Consider the following 21,186-nt stretch of genomic DNA (forward strand, 5'->3'; position numbering starts at 1 on the left):
TGCTGTGGTTTTTGGGGAATCCAGACTGGGAAACGTCAAGTATGTTGTTCTCTTCTAGGAAGCGAGACAGTTGTATGTTTACTATATTCTCTAAGACCTTTGCGGGGAAGAGGAGTAGAGAGATAGGCCGGTAGTGTGTGAGGTCTTCAGGGTCTACTTTGAGTTTTTTGAGAAGAGTGTTGACTTTGACGTGTTTCCAAATATCTGGGAAGGTTGCGGTCTCGAAGGAGCTGTTGATTATGGCCCGGAGGTGGGGAACGATGATTTGGCTGGCCTTATTGAAGATATGGTGGGGGCAAGGGTCTGTTGGGGAGCCTGACTGGACGGAGCACATGGTTTTGCCGGTTTCTTTGTCGTTGGTGGGGGTCCAGGTGTTCAGTACGTTGGTGCGGCAGGGTGCTGTGGTGTTGGCTGTGTCAGTGGTAGTGATGGTGGGTGATGACGATGAGAAGCTGTTGTGTATGTCTGCGATCTCGCAGTGGAAGTAGTTGGAGTGGGAGTTGCAAGGGTCGATGGTTCAGGATATGAGGTTGGTGAGTTCTTTGATGATGGCAAAAAGTTCGTTGCTGTTGTGTGCGTTGTCGTCTATGAGTTCTTTGTAGAAGGATTGTTTGGTGGTCCGGATGAGCTGGTGATGTTTGTGCACGGCTGATTTGAGGGTGGAGAAGTTTCTCATTGAGGTTTCTTGGCGCCAGGCTTTCTCAATTTTTCGGCATTCTCGTTTGGAAGACTGAAGTTCTGCGGTGAACCGGGGGCTGTCTTGTTGGTGCGGGTGTTGTTGGTTATTTTGAGTGGGGCGAGGGAGCCTGCGCATGCTTCTCGCCATTGTGTGAGGTTGAGGGCGGCAGTGTTGGGGTCGTTGGTACTGGGAGGTGGAGCTGGTGCGAGGCTGGAGATCAGCTGTTATTTGGAGACTCTCTCCTTCCTGATCCTCATCAGTAACCATCTGCATGGTTACATCTGCCCTATCATTATAGAGTTAAGGCGGTCAACATGGATCACCCTCTTGGGTGTCCTGCTAGTGGCCAGGACCACTAAGTAAATGACCTGGCTCTTTTTCTCTAGCACTGGGTAAGGCCACTCCATCTGTCTTCAAGTGCCCTAGGAGCCACAGGCTGCAGACCCAAGACTTTCTGACCTGGCTGTAACCCTTTGGTCATACCACAACTTCTGGAGTTGTTGGCTGGCCTCAAGATTTTTGCTTGCCTTTTCCATGTACTCTGCCATCCTTGAGCGGAGGCCTAGTACATAGTCCACTACATCTTGCTTAAGCTCATGGAGACGGCTCTCCAAGCCTTCTTTCACAAGTGCCAGTGGTCTCCTTACAGGATAGCCAAACAGAAGCTCAAATGGGGAAAACCCTCCTCCCTTCTATGGCACCTCTCTGTAGGCGAAATGCAGGCATGGCAAGAGGACATCCCATCTCCTTTGGAGTTTCTCAGGCAGCCACATGATCATGCACTTCAATGTCCAGTTAAACCTTTCTACAAGACCATTGGTTTGTGGATGGTATGGTGTGGTGAACTTCTAAGTCACCCCACACTCATTCCACATATGTTTTAGGGAAGCTGACATGAAGTTGGTACCTCTGTCAGAAACTACCTCTTTAGGAAATCTCACTATGGTAAAAATACCTATGAGTGCTTAAGCTACTGCAGGGGCAGTAGTGGACCTAAGGGGAATTGCGTCAGGGTACCTGGTAGCATGATCCACTACTACCAGTATATATTGGTATCCTGAAGCTGTGGGAGGTTCCAGTGGACCCACCATGTCCACTCCCACTCTCTCAAAGGGGACCCACACAAGTGGAAGAGGAATGAGGGGGGCCTTTGGATGGCCACCTATTTTCCTACTGGCTTGACAGGTGACACAAGAGCTGCAAAAGTCATTAACCTTCTGGGACATATTGGGCCATTAGAAATGGTTGATGTAGGTGGCTGATGGTACTTACACCTTGTGCCAGGTCCAGTTACCCCTTATTAGTAGATTAGTAGTGTTCTAGCAGCTTAGACTGATAGAGGTAGCTATAGCAGAGCAGCTTAGGCTGAACTAGGAGACATGCAAAGCTCCTACTATACCACTTATATCATATAGCACTATATCACAAGAATCACAGTAATCAGAATTAAAACAAATAAAGGTACTTTATTTTAGTGACAATGTGCCAAAAATATCTCAGAGGATATACTCCCTTAGGAGGTAAGTAAAATACACAAAGTATACACACAAACCAAAATCAGGTAAGTAAACAGTTAGAAAAGTAGTGTAAACACTGGAGAATACAATAGGATGCAATAGGCCTAGGGGCAACACAAACCATATACTCCAAAAGTGGAATGCGAACTACAAATGGACCCTCAGGCCTAGTGTAGTGTGTAGAGGGTCGCTGGGAGTGTAAGAAAACACTAAGGGTGTCCAAAATACCCCAGCCCAAGACCCTGGAAAGTAGGACTAAAGATACCCTACCACCCCAGAAAGACACTAAAGTCGTGATAGGGGATTCTGCAAGGACCAACAACTGACTGCAAAGCACTGACGACGGATTCCTGGACCTCAGGACCTATAACGGAAAGGGACCAAGTCCAAGAGTCACGCAAGTGTCGGGGATTGGGCGGGGGGGGGAGAGGCAGGGGGGGGGGGGGCTGGGGGGAGCAGGAGCCCACTAAACCCTGGATGAAGGTGCAAAAGGGCTGCCTCCGGGTGGAAGAAGCTGAAGATTCTGCAACAACGGAAGATGTCCCGCGGCGTGCTGGAGGACGCAGAGCTGTTTCCACGCAGAAAAAACGCAAACAAGCCTTGCTAGCTGCAAAGGTCGTGGTTGAAGAAAATGGGCTCTGCCCGGGCCCAGGAAGGACCAGCAGGTCGCCCCTTGGAGGAGGAGACAGAGGGAGCGCTCAGCAGCGCAGAGAGCCCACGCAAAAGCAGGCAGCACCCGCAGAAGCACTTGAACAGGCGTTCAAGAAATCTGAGCACGGCGGTCGTCTCAACACTACAAAAGAGGGTCCCATGAAGCCGGTGGTCAACTCAGCGAGTTGAGCAATTCAGGACAGTGCTGGGGACCTGGGCTATGCTGTGCACAAAGGATTCCTTGCAAAAGTGCACAGAAGCCCTAGCAGCTGCAGATCACGCAGTACACAGGATTACTGTCTGGCGTGGGGAGGCAAGGACTTACCTCAACCAAATTAGGACAGAAGGACCACTGGACTGTCGGAGTCACTTGGATCCAGCTCCTGTGTTCCAGGGACCACGCTCGTCAAGATGAAAGGGGACCCAAAGGACCGGAGATGCAGATGTTTGGTGCCTGCGTTAGCAGGGGGAAGATTCCGTCGACCCACTGGAGATTTCTTCTTGGCTTCCAGTGCAGGGTGAAGGAAGACAGCCCTCATAGCATGCACCACCAGGAAACAGTTGAGAAAGACAGCAGGATTAGGCGCTACAATGTTGCTGGTAGTCTTCTTGCTACTTTGTTGCGGTTTTGCAGGCGTTCTGGAGCAGTCAGCAGTCGATCCTTGGCAGAAGTCAAAGAGAAACTCTGGTGAGCTCTTGCAATCGTTACCTGACGAGAAACCCACAGGAGAGACCCTAAATAGCCCTCAGAGGAGGATTGGCCACCTAACCAGGTAAGCACCTATCAGGAAGGGGTCTCTGACGTCACCTGCTGGCACTGGCCACTCAGAGGCCTCCACTGTGCCCTCACACCTCTGCATTCAAGATGACAGAGGTCTGGGACACACTGGAGGAGCTCTGGGCACCACCCCTGGCGTGGTGACGGACAGGGGAGTGGACACTCCCATTTCCTTTGTCCAGTTTCGCGTCAGAGCAGGGGCTGGGGGATCCCTGAACCGGTGTAGACTGGCTTATGCAAGGAGGGCACCATCTGTGCCCTTCAAAACATTTCCAGAGGCTGGGGGAGCCTACTCCTCCCCAGCCCTTAACACCTATTTCCAAAGGGAGAGGGTGTAACACCCTCTCTCAGAGGAAATTCGTTGTTCTGCCTTCCTGAGACTGGGCTGCCCAGACCCCAGGAGGGCAGAAACCTGTCTGAGGGTTGGCAGCAGTGGTAGCTGCAGAGAAAACCCCAGAGAGCTAGATTGGCAGTACCCTGGGTCCTTGCTGGAGCCCTGGGGATGCTTGGGATTGGCACCCCAATACCAGATTTGGCATGGGGGGGGGACAATTCCACGATCTCAGACATGTTACATGGCCATATTCAGAGTTACCATTGTGAAGCTACATATAGGTATTGACCTATATGTAGTTCACGAGTGTAATGGTGTCCCCACACTCACAATGTCCAGGGAAATTGCCCTGAACAATGTGGGGGCACCTTGGCTAGTGCCAGGGTGCCCTCACACTTAGTAACTTTGCACCTAACCTTCACCAGGTGAGGGTTAGACATATAGGTGACTTATAAGTTACTTAAGTGCAGTGTGAAATGGCTGAGAAATAACGTGGACATTATTTCACTCAGGCTGCAGTCCTGTGTAATAATTGTCTGAGCTCCCTATGGGTGGCAAATGAAAGGCTGCAGCCCATAGGGATCTCCTGGAAACTCACAAATAGGGTTTCCACTATGAGCACTGGGGTACTGGCTGGCAGGATCACAGTGAGACAGTAAAAACACCCTGATATATACTCATAAACAGGCCACAAGTGGGGGGAACAAGGCTAGAAAGAGGCTACCGTCCTACAGTTGACTAATCTCTCCCAAGTCTTGGTTTGTCGCAAATGCCCAGCAAGGGGAATATCATGGGCTAAGGTCAGAATGAACTCCTTAAACTCCTGAGGCACTACCACTTTCCTAGTGGCACCAGGTTTGGGATCTCTTGCCTCAGTGTAAAGGAGTCCATCTTCCCAATAGACCCTCTGGGTACCACTGACATTACCTTTGTCTTGCTCAGCTGCTTGCTGTCTTAGTCCTTCAAGAGTGGGACAACTCTTTTGTCCAAGACACAGCTGTTCCCTTGAGGGTCCCCCCGGGCCCAAGAGCTCTACCTGATAAGGCTCCAGCTCTATGGACTCAGTTCCCTCAGGGGATAGGACCTCTTCCTAGGAAGAGAGATTCTGTTTCTTTTGCTGTGAAGAAGCTGGTCCCCTAGTCTTCTTTCCTTTCCTCTTGAAAGGTTGGGCCATTATTCCAGACTCCACCACTTCTTTTCCACCCTGTTCTCTGCATTGTGCTCTAGTCTTGACACACACCAGTTCAGGGATGCCCAGCATGGCTTCATTGGTCTTTAGCTCTACCTCAGCCCATGCTAAGGACTCCAGATCGTTCCCTAGCAGACATTCTACTGGAATTGCAGAGGAGACTACCACCTGTTTCAGGCCACTGACCCCCTCCCCATTCTAAAGTTACCATTGCCATGGGATGGACTTAAGTTTCATTGTCAACATTTGTGACTTGATATGTCTGTCCAGCCAGGTACTGTCCTGGGAAAACCAGTTTGTCTGTCACCATGGTGACACTTGCACCTGTAACCCTCAGGGCTTCTACTCTACTCCCATTTATCAAGAGCTGCTGCCTGTATTGTTGCATGTTAGGTGACGAGGCAGCAAGTGTGGCTAAATCCACCCCACCCTCTGAGACTAAAGTAGCTTCAGTGGTCCCTGATTTGCTCTGGGCACACTGTTGATCCCACCTGGAGACTGGCTATTCCAGTACTAACTGGAGTAGTTGTTGCTGTGGGACTTTTCTTTGGACAGGCCTTGTCTCCAGTTTTGTGTCCATGCTGTCTACAGTTGTGACATCAGGCCTTCTTGGGATCAAAGTGTTTACCTTTATACCCATCTGTGGACTGTGAAGAGGCTCGGGCCCTCCCTTCTGAGCAGTTTTTTAGGGCCCCGTAGGAGACTCTGTTTTTGTCTTTGGATGTCTCACCACCCTTCCCCTGGGGAGGCTTTGTGACCCCTTTCTTTTGGTCACCCCCTGTGGAAGTTTTGATCACCCTTGTCGACCCAGTGGTCTGCCTTCTTTCCCAATTCTTGGGAAAAAATAGGACCTAGGTCTACCAGATGTTGATGCAGTTTGTCATTGAAGCAATTACTTAACAGATGTTCTTCCATAAATAAATTATACAGCCCATCATAATCACTTACACCACTGCCAGTTATCCAACCATCTAGTGTTTTGACTGAGAAGTCAACAAAATCAACCCAGGTCTGGCTCAACGATTTGTGAGCCACCCTGAACCTAATCTTGAACTCATCAATTGATAATCTAAAGCCCTCAATCAGGGTAGCCTTCATGAGGTCATAAGATTCTGCATCTTTCCCAGAGAGTGTGAGGAGTCTATCCCTACACTTTTCAGTGAACATTTCCCAAAGGAGAGCTCCCCAGTGAGTTCTGCTTACATTTCTGGTTGCACAATCCCTCTCAAAAGCTGTGAACCATTTGGTTATGTCATTACCTTCTTCATATTTGGATACAATCCCTTTGGGGATTTTTAGGATGTCAGTATTCTCTCTGACCCTAATTAGGTTGCTGCCACCATTTATGGGACTTAAACTCATTTCTCTTCTTTACCTTTCTATGGCTAGGAGTTGCTTCTCCAAAGCCAATCTCTTGGCCATCCTTGCTAAAAGAATGTCCTCTTCACTGAGGATGTCCTCCATGCTTACAGAGGCACTGGACTCCCCTATGGAAGAACCAGGATCTCGGACTATGATTTTTGAGGACAGGGTTCTATGAACCCTGTCATCCCAATTTAGGACAGGAGGGGGGAGTTCATCCTCCTATTCACTAATTTCCCCATCTGAAGGAGGATTCTCCATATCAGAGGGGTGATCCGGGAGCTCTTGGCAGAGTTCACAAGGGAGGTGTGCCTTGATAGGGTTGGACCGAGTTTTTATCTTTTTTGTCTTACAGAGAGACCTTAACTCGGACATCCTTAGATACAGGTAAGGGGAGAGGTTGAGTTCCATCACTACCTCATCTGTTTGACTCATTGCAAATCTAAAAGTTGGGATTGCTTTTTAAGATTCTAAAAACTACTTCTAGAACTTAAATCCTAACTTTCATAAACTTTTAAACTTCAAAAGAAATGCTAACAGGGACTTACAGAGGGCCCTAGCAGGACTTTAAAAAATTTAGAAAAATAGTCAAATTGTAGTAATCAATTTCTAATGAAAATTTTTGGAATTTTGTCATGTGATCAGTTATTGGATGAGTAGTCCAGAAAATGCAAAGTCTTAGACCCAACCGCTGATCCACCAATGTAGGAATTAGGCTCTGTATATACTATCTTAAAGTGAGAGATAGTGTGCACAGAGTCCAAGGGTTCCCCTTAGAGGTTGATAGTGGCAAAATTAGATAATACTAATGCTCTATTTTGTGGTAGTGTGGTTGAGCAGTAGGCTTATCAGAGGATAGTGATAAGCATTTGCTGTATACCCACAGGCAATAAATGAGAACACACACAAAGGCTTAACTCCAAGCCAATAGGTTTTTTTTTATAATCGAAAAATATTCTTTTCTTAATTTATTTTAGAACCACAAGATTCAGAATTTAGGTAAGTACATAAATTGTAAGGTACTTCACACAGGTAAGTATGGAAGTTTGAATTAAAACAGTAATGTACACAGTTTGGGCAAAAATGGCAATAAGCTATTTTAAAAGTGGACACAGTGCTAAAATCAACAGTTACTGGGGAGGTAAGTATTGGTTAGTTTCTCAGGTAAGTAAAGGACTTTCAAGTTCAGTCTCCTGGGCATACAAAGCCCACTGTTGGGGGTTCAAGTCAACCCCAAACACCCAGCACCAGCAACACATGGCCGGTCAGGTGCACAAGTCAAAGTAGGGCCCAAATAACATAGGCGCCTATGGAGAACAGGGGTGCTCTGGTTCCAGTCTGCTAGCAGGTAAGTACCTGCATCCTCGGGGAGCACACCAGAGGGGTTTTGTAGAGCACTGGGTAGCTCCCAAACAGTCACAGAAAATACACCCTCAGCAGCCAGGCACAGTGTGCAAAGTAGGTGTCTGGTTGTAGATCGGAATTAATGGAGAGACTTGGGGGGCACTCTGGCGATGCAGGCAGGGCACAGAGGGGCTTCTAGGGTCAGCCACTGACTGGGCAAGGATGAGGGCCGCCTGCTTTACACTCCTGCAACAGAAGTTGGTTACTCTCGGTTCTAGGGCTCCAGGTGCAGTGCTTCTTTCAGGCGTCAGGTTCCTTTGTTACCGTACAGTCACGGTAAGGGGGAGCCTCTGGATCCTCTCTGCAGGCGTCGCTGTGGGGGTGCAGGGAGGTCGACTCAAGTCGTCCACGTCGTTGGAGTTGCCTGGGGGTCCTCGCTGCGGTGTTGATTCTTCTGGACACGAGCCGGGGGCATCGGATGCAGTGTGAAGACGCTTCCGGAGTGAGGCTGGAGTCTCTTTAAAGATGTCTTTTTTGTTGCAGTTTTAGACAGAGCCTCTGTTCTCCTGAGTTTCTTGGTCTTTTGGGTGCAGGTCAGTCCTCTGAGTCCTCAGAGGTCGCTGGTCCCGCTGGATGAGTCGCTGTGCAGGTTCTCAGAGTCTAGAGACAGGCCGGTGGTGCTGGGGCCAAATCAGTTGTCGTCTCCGTCGTCTCTGCGGGGCTTTCAGGTCAGCAGTCTTGTTCTTGTTTCAGGTTGCAGGAATCACTGTCCAGGAGTGTGGCTACACCCTCTTTGTGCCTCATCCCTGTGGGGAGGGGGGCACATGCCTAATGCTAATGGAGGGGGGGGGGGGAATCCGCCAATATAAGATGGAGGATTTCCTAAGGCAGGGGTCACCTCAGCTCAGGACACCTTAGGGGCTGTCCTGACTGGTGGGTGACTGTAAGGAAATGCCTCATTGGCATGGTTACCCCCTGACTTTTTGCCTTTGCTGATGCTAAGTTTTGATTTGAAAGTGTGCTGAGGCCTGCTAACCAGGCCCCAGCACCAGTGTTCTTTCCCTAACCTGTACTTTTGTTTTCACAATTGGCACACCCTGGCTTCCAGGTAAGTCCCTTGTAACTGGTACCCCTGGTACCAAGTGCCCTGATGCCAGGGAAGGTCTCTAAGGGCTGCATCATGTCTTATGCCACCCTGGGGACCCCTCACTCAGCACAGACACACTGCTTGCCAGCTTGTGTGTGCTGGTGAGGACAAAACGAGTAAGTCGACATGGCACTCCCCTCAGGGTGCCATGCCAACCTCACACTGCCTATGCAGTATAGATAAGTCACCCCTCTAGCAGGCCTTGCAGCCCTAAGGCAGGGTGCACTATACCACAGGTGAGGGCACAAGTGCATGAGCACTGTGCCCCTACAGTGTCTAAGCAAAACCTTAGACATTGTAAGTGCAGGGTAGCCATAAGAGTATATGGTCTGGGAGTCTGTCAAACACGAACTCCACAGTACCATAATGGCTACACTGAAAACTGGGAAGTTTGGTATCCAACTTCTCAGCACAATAAATGCACACTGATGCCAGTGTACATTTTATTGTAACATACACCCCAGAGGGCACCTTGAGGTGCCCCCTGAAACCTTAACCAACTACCCGTGTAGGCTGACTGATTTTAGCAGCCTGCCACACTCGAGACATGTTGCTGGCCACATAGGGAGAGTGCCTTTGTCACTCTGTGGCTAGTAACAAAGCCTGTACTGGGTGGAGGTGCTTCTCACCTTCCCCTGCAGGAACTTTAACATCTGGCGGTGAGCCTCGAAGGCTCACCCCCTTTGTTACAGGGCCCCAGGGCACTCCAGCTAGTGGAGATGCCCGCCCCCTCCAGCCACGGCCCCACTTTTGGCGGCAAGGCCGGAGGAGATAATGAGAACAACAAGGAGGAGTCACTGGCCAGTCAGGACAGCCCCTAAGGCAACCTGAGCTGAGGTGACTCTGACTTTTAGAAATCCTCCATCTTGCAGATGGAGGATTCCCCCAATAGAGATAGGAATGTGACCCCCTCCCCTTGGGAGGAGGCACAAAGAGGGTGTACCCACCCTCAGGGCTAGTAGCCATTGGCTACTAACCCCCCAGACCTAAACACGCCCTTACATTTAGTATTTAAGAGCTCCCCAAAACCTAGGAACTCAGATTCCTGCAACCTAAGAAGAATAGGACTGCTAAGCTGAAAAACCCTGCAGAGAAGACGGAGACACCAACTGCTTTTGCCCCAGCTCTACCGGCCTGTCTCCCCCCCTTCTGAAGACACTGCTCCAGCGACGCTTTCCCCAGGGACCAGCGACCTCTGAATCCTCAGAGGACTGCCCTGCTCTAAAAGGACCAAGAAACTCCTGAGGACAGCGGCCCTGTTCACCCAAGACTGCAACTTTGTTTCAAAGGAGCAACTTTAAAACAACTGCGTTTCCCGCCGGAAGCGTTCGACTTCCTACTCTGCACCCGACGCCCCCGGCTCGACTTGTGGAGAAACAACTCTTCAGGGAGGACTCCCCGGCGACTGCGAGACCTTGAGTAGCCAGAGTTGCCCCCACAGCGACGCCTGCAGAGGGAATCCCGAGGCTCCCCCTGACCGCAACTGCCTGTCTCCCAGATCCCGACGCCTGGTAAAGACTCTGCACCCGCAGCCCCCAGGACCTGAAAGATCGGAACTCCAGTGCAGGAGTGACCCCCAGGAGGCCCTCTCCCTTGCCCAGGTGGTGGCTACCCCAGAGGAGCCCCCCCCTTGCCTGCATCGCTGAAGAGACCCCTTGGTCTCCCATTGATTTCCATTGGAAACCCGACGCGTGTTTGCACACTGCACCCGGCCGCCCCCGTGCTGCTGAGGGTGTACATTCTGTGCTAACTTGTGTCCCCCCCGGTGCCCTACAAAACCCCCCTGGTCTGCCCTCCGAAGATGCGGGTACTTACCTGCTGGCAGACTGGAACCGGGGCACCCCCTTCTCCATTGAAGCCTATGCGTTTTGGGCACCATTTTGAACTCTGCACCTGACCGGCCCTGAGCTGCTGGTGTGGTAACTTTGGGGTTGCTCTGAACCCCCAACGGTAGGCTACCTTGGACCCAAACTTGAACCGCGTAGGTGGTTTACTTACCTGCAAAAACTAACTAACTCTTACTCCCCCCAGGAACTGTTGAAAATTGCACTGTCTAGTTTTAAAATAGCTATATGTGATTTATTTGAGAACTGTGTATGCTATTTTGATTATTCAAAGTTCCTAAAGTACCTACCTGCAATACCTTTCATTTGAAGTATTACATGTAAAATTTGAACCTGTGGTTCTTAAAATAAACTGAGAAAATATATTTTTCTATACAAAAACCTATTGGCCTGGAATTGTCTTTGAGTGTGTGTTCCTCATTCATTGCTTGTGTATGTACAACAAATGCTTAACACTACTCCTTTGATAAGGCTACTGCTCGACCACACTACCACAAAATAGAGCATTAGTATTATCTCTTTTTGCCACTATCTTACCTCTAAGGGGAACCCTTGGACTCTGTGCATACTATTCCTTACTTTGAAATAGTGCATACAGAGCCAACTTCCTACAGTGACTCCTCCTCGTTGTTCTCATTATCTTTTCCAGACTTGCCGCCAAAAGTGGGGGCTGTGTCCGGAGGGGCGGGCATCTCCACTAGCTGGAGTGCCCTGGAGTGCTGCAACACCAAGCTTGATCCTTTGAGGCTCACCGCCAGGTGTTACAGTTCCTGCAGGGGGAGGTGTAAAGCACCTCCACCCCGTACTGGCTTTGTTCCTGGCCACAGAGTGACAAAGGCACTCCCCCCCATGTGACCAGAAACCCGTCTGGACGTGGCAGGCTGGCAGAAACTGGTCAGCCTAGCACTAGTAGTTGTACAGGGGGCATCTCTAAGATGCCCTCTGTGTGCATTTCTCAATAAATCCCACACTGGCATCAGTGTGGATGTATTGTGCTGGGAAGTTTGATACCAAACTCCCCAGTATTCAGTGTAGCCATTATTGAACTGTGGGGTTCCTGTTTGACAAACTCCCAGACCATATACTCTTTATGGCTATCCTGCACTTACAATGTCTAAGGTTTGGCTTAGAACCTGTACGGGCATAGTGCTCATGCAACTATGCCCTCACCTGTGGTATAGTGCACCCTACCTTAGAGCTGTAAGACCTGCTAGAGGGGTGACTTACTTATGCCACAGGCAGTGGGTTGTGGGCATGGCACTCTGAGGGGAGTGCCATGTCGACTTAGTCTTTTTCTCCCTACCTTGAGGGGTCCCAAGGGTGGCATAATACATGCTGCAGCCCTTAGAAACCTTCCCTGGTAACAGGGCCCTTGGTACCATAGGTGTCATTTACAAGGGACTTATCTGTGTGCCAGGGTTGTGCCAATTGTGAATTGCAAAGTTATGAGCAAAAATGTTTTGTAAGAATGAATGCCCTGCAAAGCATTATGAGGCGACTGAGTGCAGCAAATATTGTAGTATGTTGACTGTAATGCTCAGAACAGCCCATAGAGGACCCCGCAATAAAAATATAATTTTCAAGAAACATGGTCATGTAACCAAATGATTAGTCCCTAGAAGCATAAATAGTAAGAAAACAGAATGGCACAAAGTAATGTAGTGTAACCATACACTTAGCCCCTAGATGGCGTAGTAGTTTACATGGTTTTAGGCCTAGAAGGCCTACTGCAATACTAAGGCCCTTAGAACACAAACTACTCCAATCTGTAAAATACAAGTTCCAGCCATAAGAGAGCTTAAAACAGACTGAATGGTGGGAGGGGTTATTATTTTGGGGTCCCCACTAACCCAGTGATGACCTGAACAGAAAGAGTGTGTTGTGCTGTACGTTCTAGTGGTGGTCCCAATGTCCTAGTACCACCGCTGGCTGAGTTATGGTCAAAAACATTTTGAAAAAGAATGCTTGCAAAGCATTATAGGGTGACTTTTCCTGAGTGCAGTGAATATTGTAGTATTGTCTCTACCGCTGTGGTGGGAGAGTAGCGTTGCAGATTTCTGTTTAAGTAAAGCATTTATCAACTGTAAGTGTTTTTGGGAAAGCTATGGCGCATGACGAGGTGAGCCAAAAGAAATGACTCTGATTAGGTAACAGAGTGAACAATGTGACCAGTGCTCCAATCCCGCCGACAAGAGATTGCGCGGTTGGCACTGTGAGGGCCATGGTTGCCACGGAGCACAAAGGAGAGAGACCAAAGAAAAAAAAAAAGTTCACCCACACTGAAGTATATCAGCAATTGTGCAATGATCCGGTTATCAGTTTTCTAAATACACCTACTGTAAGCTATACAATGATCCATGGTTTGATATAGAGTTATGATGTCACATATAGCAGCTCATATATGTTAACCCAAAGTTTTGTGTTAACTATTATGGTATAAGTTGTGAATTGCCTGGAGAACCCTGAAGCACTTGTTAGTTGATATTACAAGTTTCACTTTACCCCTTCTATTTTGTATATATGTTTTGATTTGGATGGATGTTTGATGCCTATATAATGGGATGCGGCCACCGCTGCTATCTGCAGTGGGTTGTGGGGGGGATGGATGCTTGTCCACTGCTAGGTGGGGTTCGCAGAGTGGGAGGTTTTTGACCAGGGTTTAGATCTTATTATGGAGTACAATGTCAGATTATAGGTTGGACTATATTAGTTGTGAATGACAGTTTGATACTGTTGCAATGGATTGGAAGGCTGCTATTTATTGTAATAATAATGGCTATGACGAAGTTCACCCGGTGACTGCTTACATAGAATATTCAAGCCTTAAACAACCATAGGAATGTGTGCAAGGTATCCTTTTAAAGAGACATTCAACAGATGTTGCATTTCTTCAAGAGACAACTCAACCTTAGCAGCCCTCTTCTTTGACACAGGATTAGGGGGGACGCTTAATTTAGTTTGCATGCCACAGGTGTGATTCTCTGGATTGAAAAAGGTTGTGGGATTCACACCTCTGAAACGACTATTGATCCCAGTGGTCGATATGTAATTGCCAGCTGTCTGCTTGAATCGAAGAGTATGTGTTTATCTGTATGTAGGGAGCTAAGTATGATAACTCACAATCCTACCATGATGTTCATCAGATGTTTGCCCGGTTCCAATGCTATACATGTGTCTGAGGAGAAGACTTTAATAGTGTTTTAGACCCTGGCAGATTGATAGGTTGTCCTAGGAGGCAATCTGTGTCGGCACATAATATATGTAGTGCACTGCAGCAGGAACAATCACTGGAAATTTGAAGGGACTGAAATACTAACACTACTGAATTCACAAACTACTCAGCTGTTTATGTTATGCACTAACACAGAAATATCATACCTCAGGTACAGTCTTGCTCTCATTTAGCATGCACATATTCTACCCACTTTCCTGTGGTTGCTGTTCTGGGCATCTCGGATACGTGACCAACTTAGTTTTGGTAAAGATTCCCATCCGAGTTCATTTTTGGTATGGCAATTCTGGGTGAGATAGCTTCCACCATCAATACATTTTTTTATCAAAATATAGGACCTGTTAAAAACCTCAGACTGTCTGGGAAACATTCAAGGTGTATATCTGTAAATATGTATAGTGAAACATGCTGGAGTCTTGAAGTCTGTGTGTCGTGGCCTGTCACAGCTTGAAAAAGAGATCACTGATCTGGAAAAATCTTATGTGCTTACAAACAACTAGAACACCTTCAGGGCAGTACACACAAAACTGGAAAAATTCCATGAACTTGTGGCTCGGAACATACGGGTAAAAATATAGTGGTCAGAGTATACGGGAAGAACCCTCATAAGACTTTGGCAACAGTACAATGCTCCAAATGGTCTGATGGAGTCTAGTAGTCAATGCACAGAAAATGACCGACTGTAACAATGGTCAGAGTGCTAAGTGTTTTAATCAATATTACACAGGACTCTACACTTCACGTACCAAACCCTCTGCACCAGATATCAACACCTATCTAGGAGATTTAATTATGGTTTGCTTTAAAGTGGCTATACAGAAGCACCGCTTGCTTCTCTCACACCCGTTGAATTCTGAAACTTTTTTCAGGGGTATACCAACCAGAGTCCCTCGTACCGATGGCCTTACCGCCAATTATTTTTATAAAGATATGCACTTCCTTGGTGGTAACTATACCGGTGAAAGCCTGGCAAGCCAGATGACATATTGTCTTTGTATACTCCTTACTCAATACGGACACAAAAATAATTGCTAAGATCTTGGCTAATCGCCTGTGTGTATTTATGACGGGCTTGATTCTGCCTGAGCAGGTGGGGTCTGTCCCAGAGAGATCCACAACATACAATCTCAGAACTCTAATTAGGGCAGTTTCGCAGACTGATCCCAATGTTAATGCTGTGGCAGTTTTTTGGATGCTAAGAAATCATTTGACTCAGTTGAGTGAGATTTTGTTTGCGGTGTTGGCAAGGCTAGAGTGGGTGATAGATTTCTGAAGCTGACTCGCCGCTTATATACTGACCACATGGCCTGCATTTATGTTAATGGTGTTATAACCACTCCCATATCATATAAAAAGAGGAATTTGTTAGGGGTATCCACTTTCACTACAGCTTTATGCCATAGTAGCAGAACGATTGGTATCATCACTCAGAGATCATCATGCAAATAGAGGGCTGAGACTTCTGGAGTACCTGCAAAAAAACAATAGAGGCAATGCAATGGAAGTTGAAGGAAGAGGAGTATTACACAAAAAGAAGTCAAACGAGGTGCCGCAACAGTGGAGAGGAAAAGGCAAATAGGAAATCACAGCAGCAGATACTATGCCTCAGCTATCATTGGGGAGGTAAGATATGTAAAACAACAACATGAAACGGAGGAGGGCTTTCACACTGCTTAAAGGGATAGGGAGAACTGTTTAACAGAAGTAGGGAACACAGGGCTCTAACACCAGAGGCAGAAAATATCTTATATAATCTACAGCATTCATATGAGGTAACCAAAGAGAAGGGGGTTAACAAACAATGTATTCAAGGGTTGACTGATTCACCTGCACCACAAGTATTATAGACCATTAGGAAGCAATTCATTAGTGTTTGACTTTAAACCATGTCAACTGCATAAGAATTTCAACAGATTCAACATGGGAAAGGAACAAATCTTACTTGCGGAGTTTGCCTTCAACCATCCATTTATCTCGCCTCAGGTTTGACATATGATCAATGCTCTTATCAATTTCACTACAAAAAAGGAAAGAAAGACTATGCATCATTTTTAGCATAATGGGTCAAAACCAGGGATGCTTTTTATAGGGGGTAGTTGAAAGTAATTATGCTGACACTCTTCAATATGTAATTCATCTATAAGCAGAATGAGCAACTAAATGTACAAGAAATGCACAGGGGAAAGCGCAGACAACTCCATCAACAATCACATTGAAACGTCAGAATACTTTAAACAGATTACAAAAAGTAAACAGTTGAAGATGCAGCTGAATGCAAACAAATTTTTTAATAACATTTAATACCAGTTATACTTTGCTGCTGTGATCTGCAAATGCCATGCACCTGCCATCAAGCATCTGAGTAAAAGTATTGTTAATGTAATCCACATTGTCAGTCTCTCTGGACGTAGCACTACAATGTCAGAGTTTGCCATTAGTACAAGAAGACGGGGATCTGGGTCAAAGCCAATGGCAGAGTTCTGGAATTGCAGTGTTTGGAAGGCAAAGAGGATTTTTGAAGGATAACTAGAAACATTAAGTTAAGTCTTCTGCTTGTCTATCTCTTTAGCTAATGTGCACATCATAAAATGAGGTGGATGTGCTTTAAACACTAAGGGGGTTATTCTAACTTTGGAGGAGGTGTTAATCCGTCCCAAAAGTGACGGAAAAGTGACGGATTTACCACCAGCCGTATTACGAGTCCATTATATCCTATGGAACTCGTAATACGGCTGGTGGTATATCCGTCACTTTACCGTCACTTTTGGGACGGATTAACACTCCTCCAAAGTTAGAATAACCCCCTAAATAATGAAAAATATGTTTTAATGCTGTGTATAACATTTCCCAAGTATTGACATGCTGATCCATGAATGGACTACAAGAGGTTTGAAATGTGAGAGGATATGATTGTCTGCGACTTGAAGCAGTGAATTACGCATTCTCAGGAGTTGTATGATCGGCTATCAGAGTTCTTTGAGGATAACATTTCTTAGATTCAGACTAATTTGATTTTGTCTATTGTATTACCCAACTTTGAAGCCTAGGAGACCTACCCTGTTTATGGACACTGTTCACTCCTTCAATTGAACCCCATTTCTTTTAATGAGTCTGAATCTTCTATTCTGGAAGTTAAGCCTGGTTCTCCAGTTGACCCTTGCCCTTCATTCCTGCTTTCTAAGTCAGTTAGTTGAATTCATTCTTCTATATTAACCGGCACCGGGCCTTCGAATGGAAGCAGTCGAAACTGATTCCACTTCTGAGAAAACCTTCTGCGGACCATACTGTTGTTTCAAATTTAAGACCTATTTCCCTCCTTCCTATGATCTCCAAAATCCTTGAGAAGTTAGTAAATAGGCAGCTGTCAGATTTTCTTAAGTCTGATAAACTCCCTCATCCCAGTCAATCTAGCATTCAACCTCAACCAAGCACTGATACGGCGTTACTTGAAGCATTTAAATTCATTTACCTTACCCTTGATCAGGATAGGTATGTGGCATTGATTTTACTTTTTCTCTCTGTGGTGTTCTATACAGTGTTGCATGAGCTCTTCCTGCAAAGCCTCACACTTCTTGTAGCTGGTAGTCAAGCTCTTGATTGGACTAAATCATTCTTGGAGAGCTGTCGTCAATTTGTCTGGCTCGCTACATTTTCTCGAATCTCCTCTCGAATGGGGTGCTTAGGATTCTTCTTTTAGACCAACTCTTTTTCATGTTTATTTCACTCTGTTAGCAGTTTGGGTGAAATGCTTTGGCTTAAAGGCGATGTCTTATGCTGATGATATCCAGCGTTTTGTCTCTTAAGAGGGGAGCTTATGTGGATCATTGTCCTCGTAAGTCCTGCTTTTCAGTGATTCTTGAAAGGCTTTGTGCCAGTCACCTGATGTGTAATATGGATTAGAAGAAAGGTCTTCTGTTTGGATCCTTCATAAGGATAGGTTGCCAAATTGTCGGCCCAATAGGGCCCTGCCTCAATGGCTGTAAAAATATCTAGGGGTAAGGTTTGATAACCTCCTATCATTTCAACTGTAGGTGTCCTTGGTGGTGGGAAAATGCTTAGGGCTGCTTCAAGCCACAAAGAAATACATTTTTCTTCTTCCTTAGTCTTCTAGGAAGATGGTGATCCATGCCCTCGTTACATCTAGGCTGGACTACGCTAATATTTGTTATTTGGGGCTTCCTAATGGACAAGTTACTTACCTTCGGTAACACCTTACCTGGTAGAGACACAGACTAGCCGCAGATTTCTTATCTTAGAATTCTCCTCAGGCATCAGACTGCATCTGGAAATTTTTCCTCAGCAGTACCCTTGCACATCGGTAGAGGGCGTTGAGTGACTCTGCAGCGACGTTGTCCCCAGGCATGACATCAGCGCAGTCTATATATTCCCTACTCTGATGCGCTGACTTCAGTTTCTTCGCTGACTTGAAGCCGCAGAACAATGCGGAGCCACAGAGAAACTGGCAACGGAATACAAAAACAGCGCAATAGTGCATATACCAACCAGTAATGAAAAGATAGGTCGTGAGAGATAGCAGAACTACAAAATTCCCAAAACCACCCCAAGCGAGACTGAAGAGTACACAGTTCACAAGCAGGGAGGATAGGTGGGTCGATAAGGAATCTGGGGCTAGTCTGTCTCTCTACCAGATAAAGCATTACCAAAGGTAAGTAACTTGTCGATCTGATAGAGACAACTAGCTGCAGATTCCTTATCTTCAAATTAGATACCCAAGCAATATCAGCCCCTGGCGGAGGGACGTGAACAGACCACACTAGTCTCTCAAAGAACAACCAGGTAACACAGAGGAATAACCAGGCTCGAGAAAGAGTGTGCGAGAGAAAAGAAAATAGGTTACTTACCTGTAACTGTGGTTCTCCAGTATTGGGATATCTTTTATAGATACAGATGCTTGAATCAGAATAGTCAGCAGTACAAGAAGATGTTAAGTTCTGCAACTATCAAAAAACATCTTTCTTTACATTTCTTTATATAGTAACTTATATAGGTAGTGAGATATCCTTATCAATATCTAAAAACATACATATACATATACTTTATCTATATATAAGATAAATATCTGTGTGGAAATAACATTCGAGGATGGTGGGTAAAGAAGATTATTGGCTCACCTTATGCAAATAAATTAAGCAACACTGCTTGTCCTACTGCAGCATCCATCCTGTCAGCAGCATCCAGGCAGTAGTGTTGAGTAAAGGTGTGAGTCCACGTTGCCGCTCTGCAGATCTGGTTCAGAGGCACTCCTGCGAAGAGAGCTGCTGACGTAGACACCACTCTAGTGGAGTGTGCCTTGACATTGGTTGATAGCGGTCTTCCCGCTAGCTGATGACAGAATTGTATGGCAGAGGAGATCCAGCGTGCTATGGTTTGTTTGGAAACCGCATTGACGTTAGTGACTTGGCCATAGCTAATAAACAGCTGATCAGCTTTACGAAAGCTGCTAGTCCTCTGTATGTAGAATTTCAGACATCGTTTAATGTCTAGGGAATGTAATGCTCGCTCTGCTGGAGTTCGAGCATTCGGAAAAAACGTCTTCAAAACCACTGGCTCATTCAAATGAAAGTTCGAAGAAACCTCTGGAATGAATTTTAGGTTAGTTCTCAGAATGACCATATCTGATTTAAATTGCAGAAAGGGTGGTGAGACTGTGAATGCTTGAATGTCGCTAACCCTCTTCGCGGAAGTGAAGGCCAGAAGGAGAGCCATTTTCCAAGAGATGTATTTCAGGTCTGCTTTGTGAATAGGCTCAAATGGATGCTTCATCAATTGGGACAGCACAATATTCAGATGCCAGGAAGGTGGAGGATGCTGAATCGGAGGAAACATCCTGAACAAGCCTTTTAGAAATGGTTTTATTATCCTGGATGACCATAAAGATGGTAATACTGCCGTCCGGCAAAAACGAGATATGGCAGGTAGGTGGACCTTGATAGACGAATGGGAGAGACCTGAGTTCGCTAAGTGTAAACGGTATGGAAGAATCTGTTTTGGAGAAGACTTCAGAGGATGAACATTAGACGTTTTGCACCCTATGCAGAATCTCTTCCACTTGAGTTTGTACATCTTATTTGTAGACTGGGCTCTGGCACAGGCAAGCACTTCGACAGTCTGAAGGGATATCTAAGCCGTCAAACTCATAGAATTCAGGAGCCAGGCCGATAATCGGAGTGAAGTCGGGTTGGGATGATGGACCTGCCTCTGATTCATCGTTATCAAGTCTGGTGTTGGTCTCAGCCGCATGTGAGGCTGTTCCGAGAGTAGTAGTAGCTCCGTAAACCAAAACTGGTGCGGCCATTTGGGAGCGATCAATAGAAGTCGGCATTGTTCCCTCTTCATCTTCTGCAGAAGTCTTGGGATTAGGGGAAGCGGGGGAAAAGCGTAGGCATAGATCCCAGACCATTTGATCAAAAACGCATTCCCCTTTAGCCCTCTCTGCGGTTGCCAGCTTGCGAAGTGTTGGCATTTTTTGTTCTCTCTTGTCGCAAACAGATCCAGACTGGGGTTGCCCCAACGAGGAAAGAGGCGGTCGAGAATTGTCTGGTTGAGTTCCCATTCATGACAGGTGTTTTGAGTTCTGCTTAAGGCATCCGCCCAAGTATTGGAAACGCCTGGAAGATGTTCCGCTCTGATTGATATCTGATGCCAAAGAACCCAATGCCACAGTTCCTGTGCCTGCAGAGACAGCACCCGTGATCTTGTTGAGGTAATGCACGACGGTGTTGTCGTCGATTTTTATCAACACCGAGGAACCTTTGATCTTGGTGAGGAAGGCCTTGAGCGCCAAGGAAACTGCTTTTAATTCTAATATGTTTATGTGGAGAGCTGATTCCTGTGTGGACCATCTTTCTCTCACTGATAGGTCCTGTAAATGTGTGCCCCATACCTCCTAAGACGCATCCGTTGTCATAATGTGTACTGGTTTGTCTTTCAGGAAGGAGAGACCCTCCGAGATGAGAGGGGTGTCCTTCCACCACTTTAGGGCTTGCCTCGCTGGTGGAGTTATTTGAACTATATAGTTGAAAGATCTGTCTATTTGCTTACATTGAATGTCCAATTGTTGCTGAAGTGTTCTCATGTGGAGGTGACAG

At 46.6% G+C, this 21,186-nt stretch overlaps 1 protein-coding gene across 13 annotated transcripts in view; it reads right to left on the reverse strand.

Annotated features, from left to right (window-relative positions):
• Window positions 1-21,186, reverse strand: part of BAZ2B (bromodomain adjacent to zinc finger domain 2B) — a 1,256,112-nt gene that overhangs the window by 348,344 nt on the left and 886,582 nt on the right. For all 13 annotated transcript variants that reach the window (XM_069224189.1, XM_069224194.1, XM_069224193.1 and 10 more), the window contains one exon: window positions 16,020-16,094. In XM_069224189.1, the coding sequence (XP_069080290.1) occupies window positions 16,020-16,094 (75 nt within the window). The remainder of the gene's footprint in view (window positions 1-16,019; window positions 16,095-21,186) is intronic.

This window comes from Pleurodeles waltl, chromosome 3_1 (genome assembly GCF_031143425.1).
Source record: "Pleurodeles waltl isolate 20211129_DDA chromosome 3_1, aPleWal1.hap1.20221129, whole genome shotgun sequence".
Lineage (NCBI taxonomy): Eukaryota > Metazoa > Chordata > Amphibia > Caudata > Salamandridae > Pleurodeles > Pleurodeles waltl.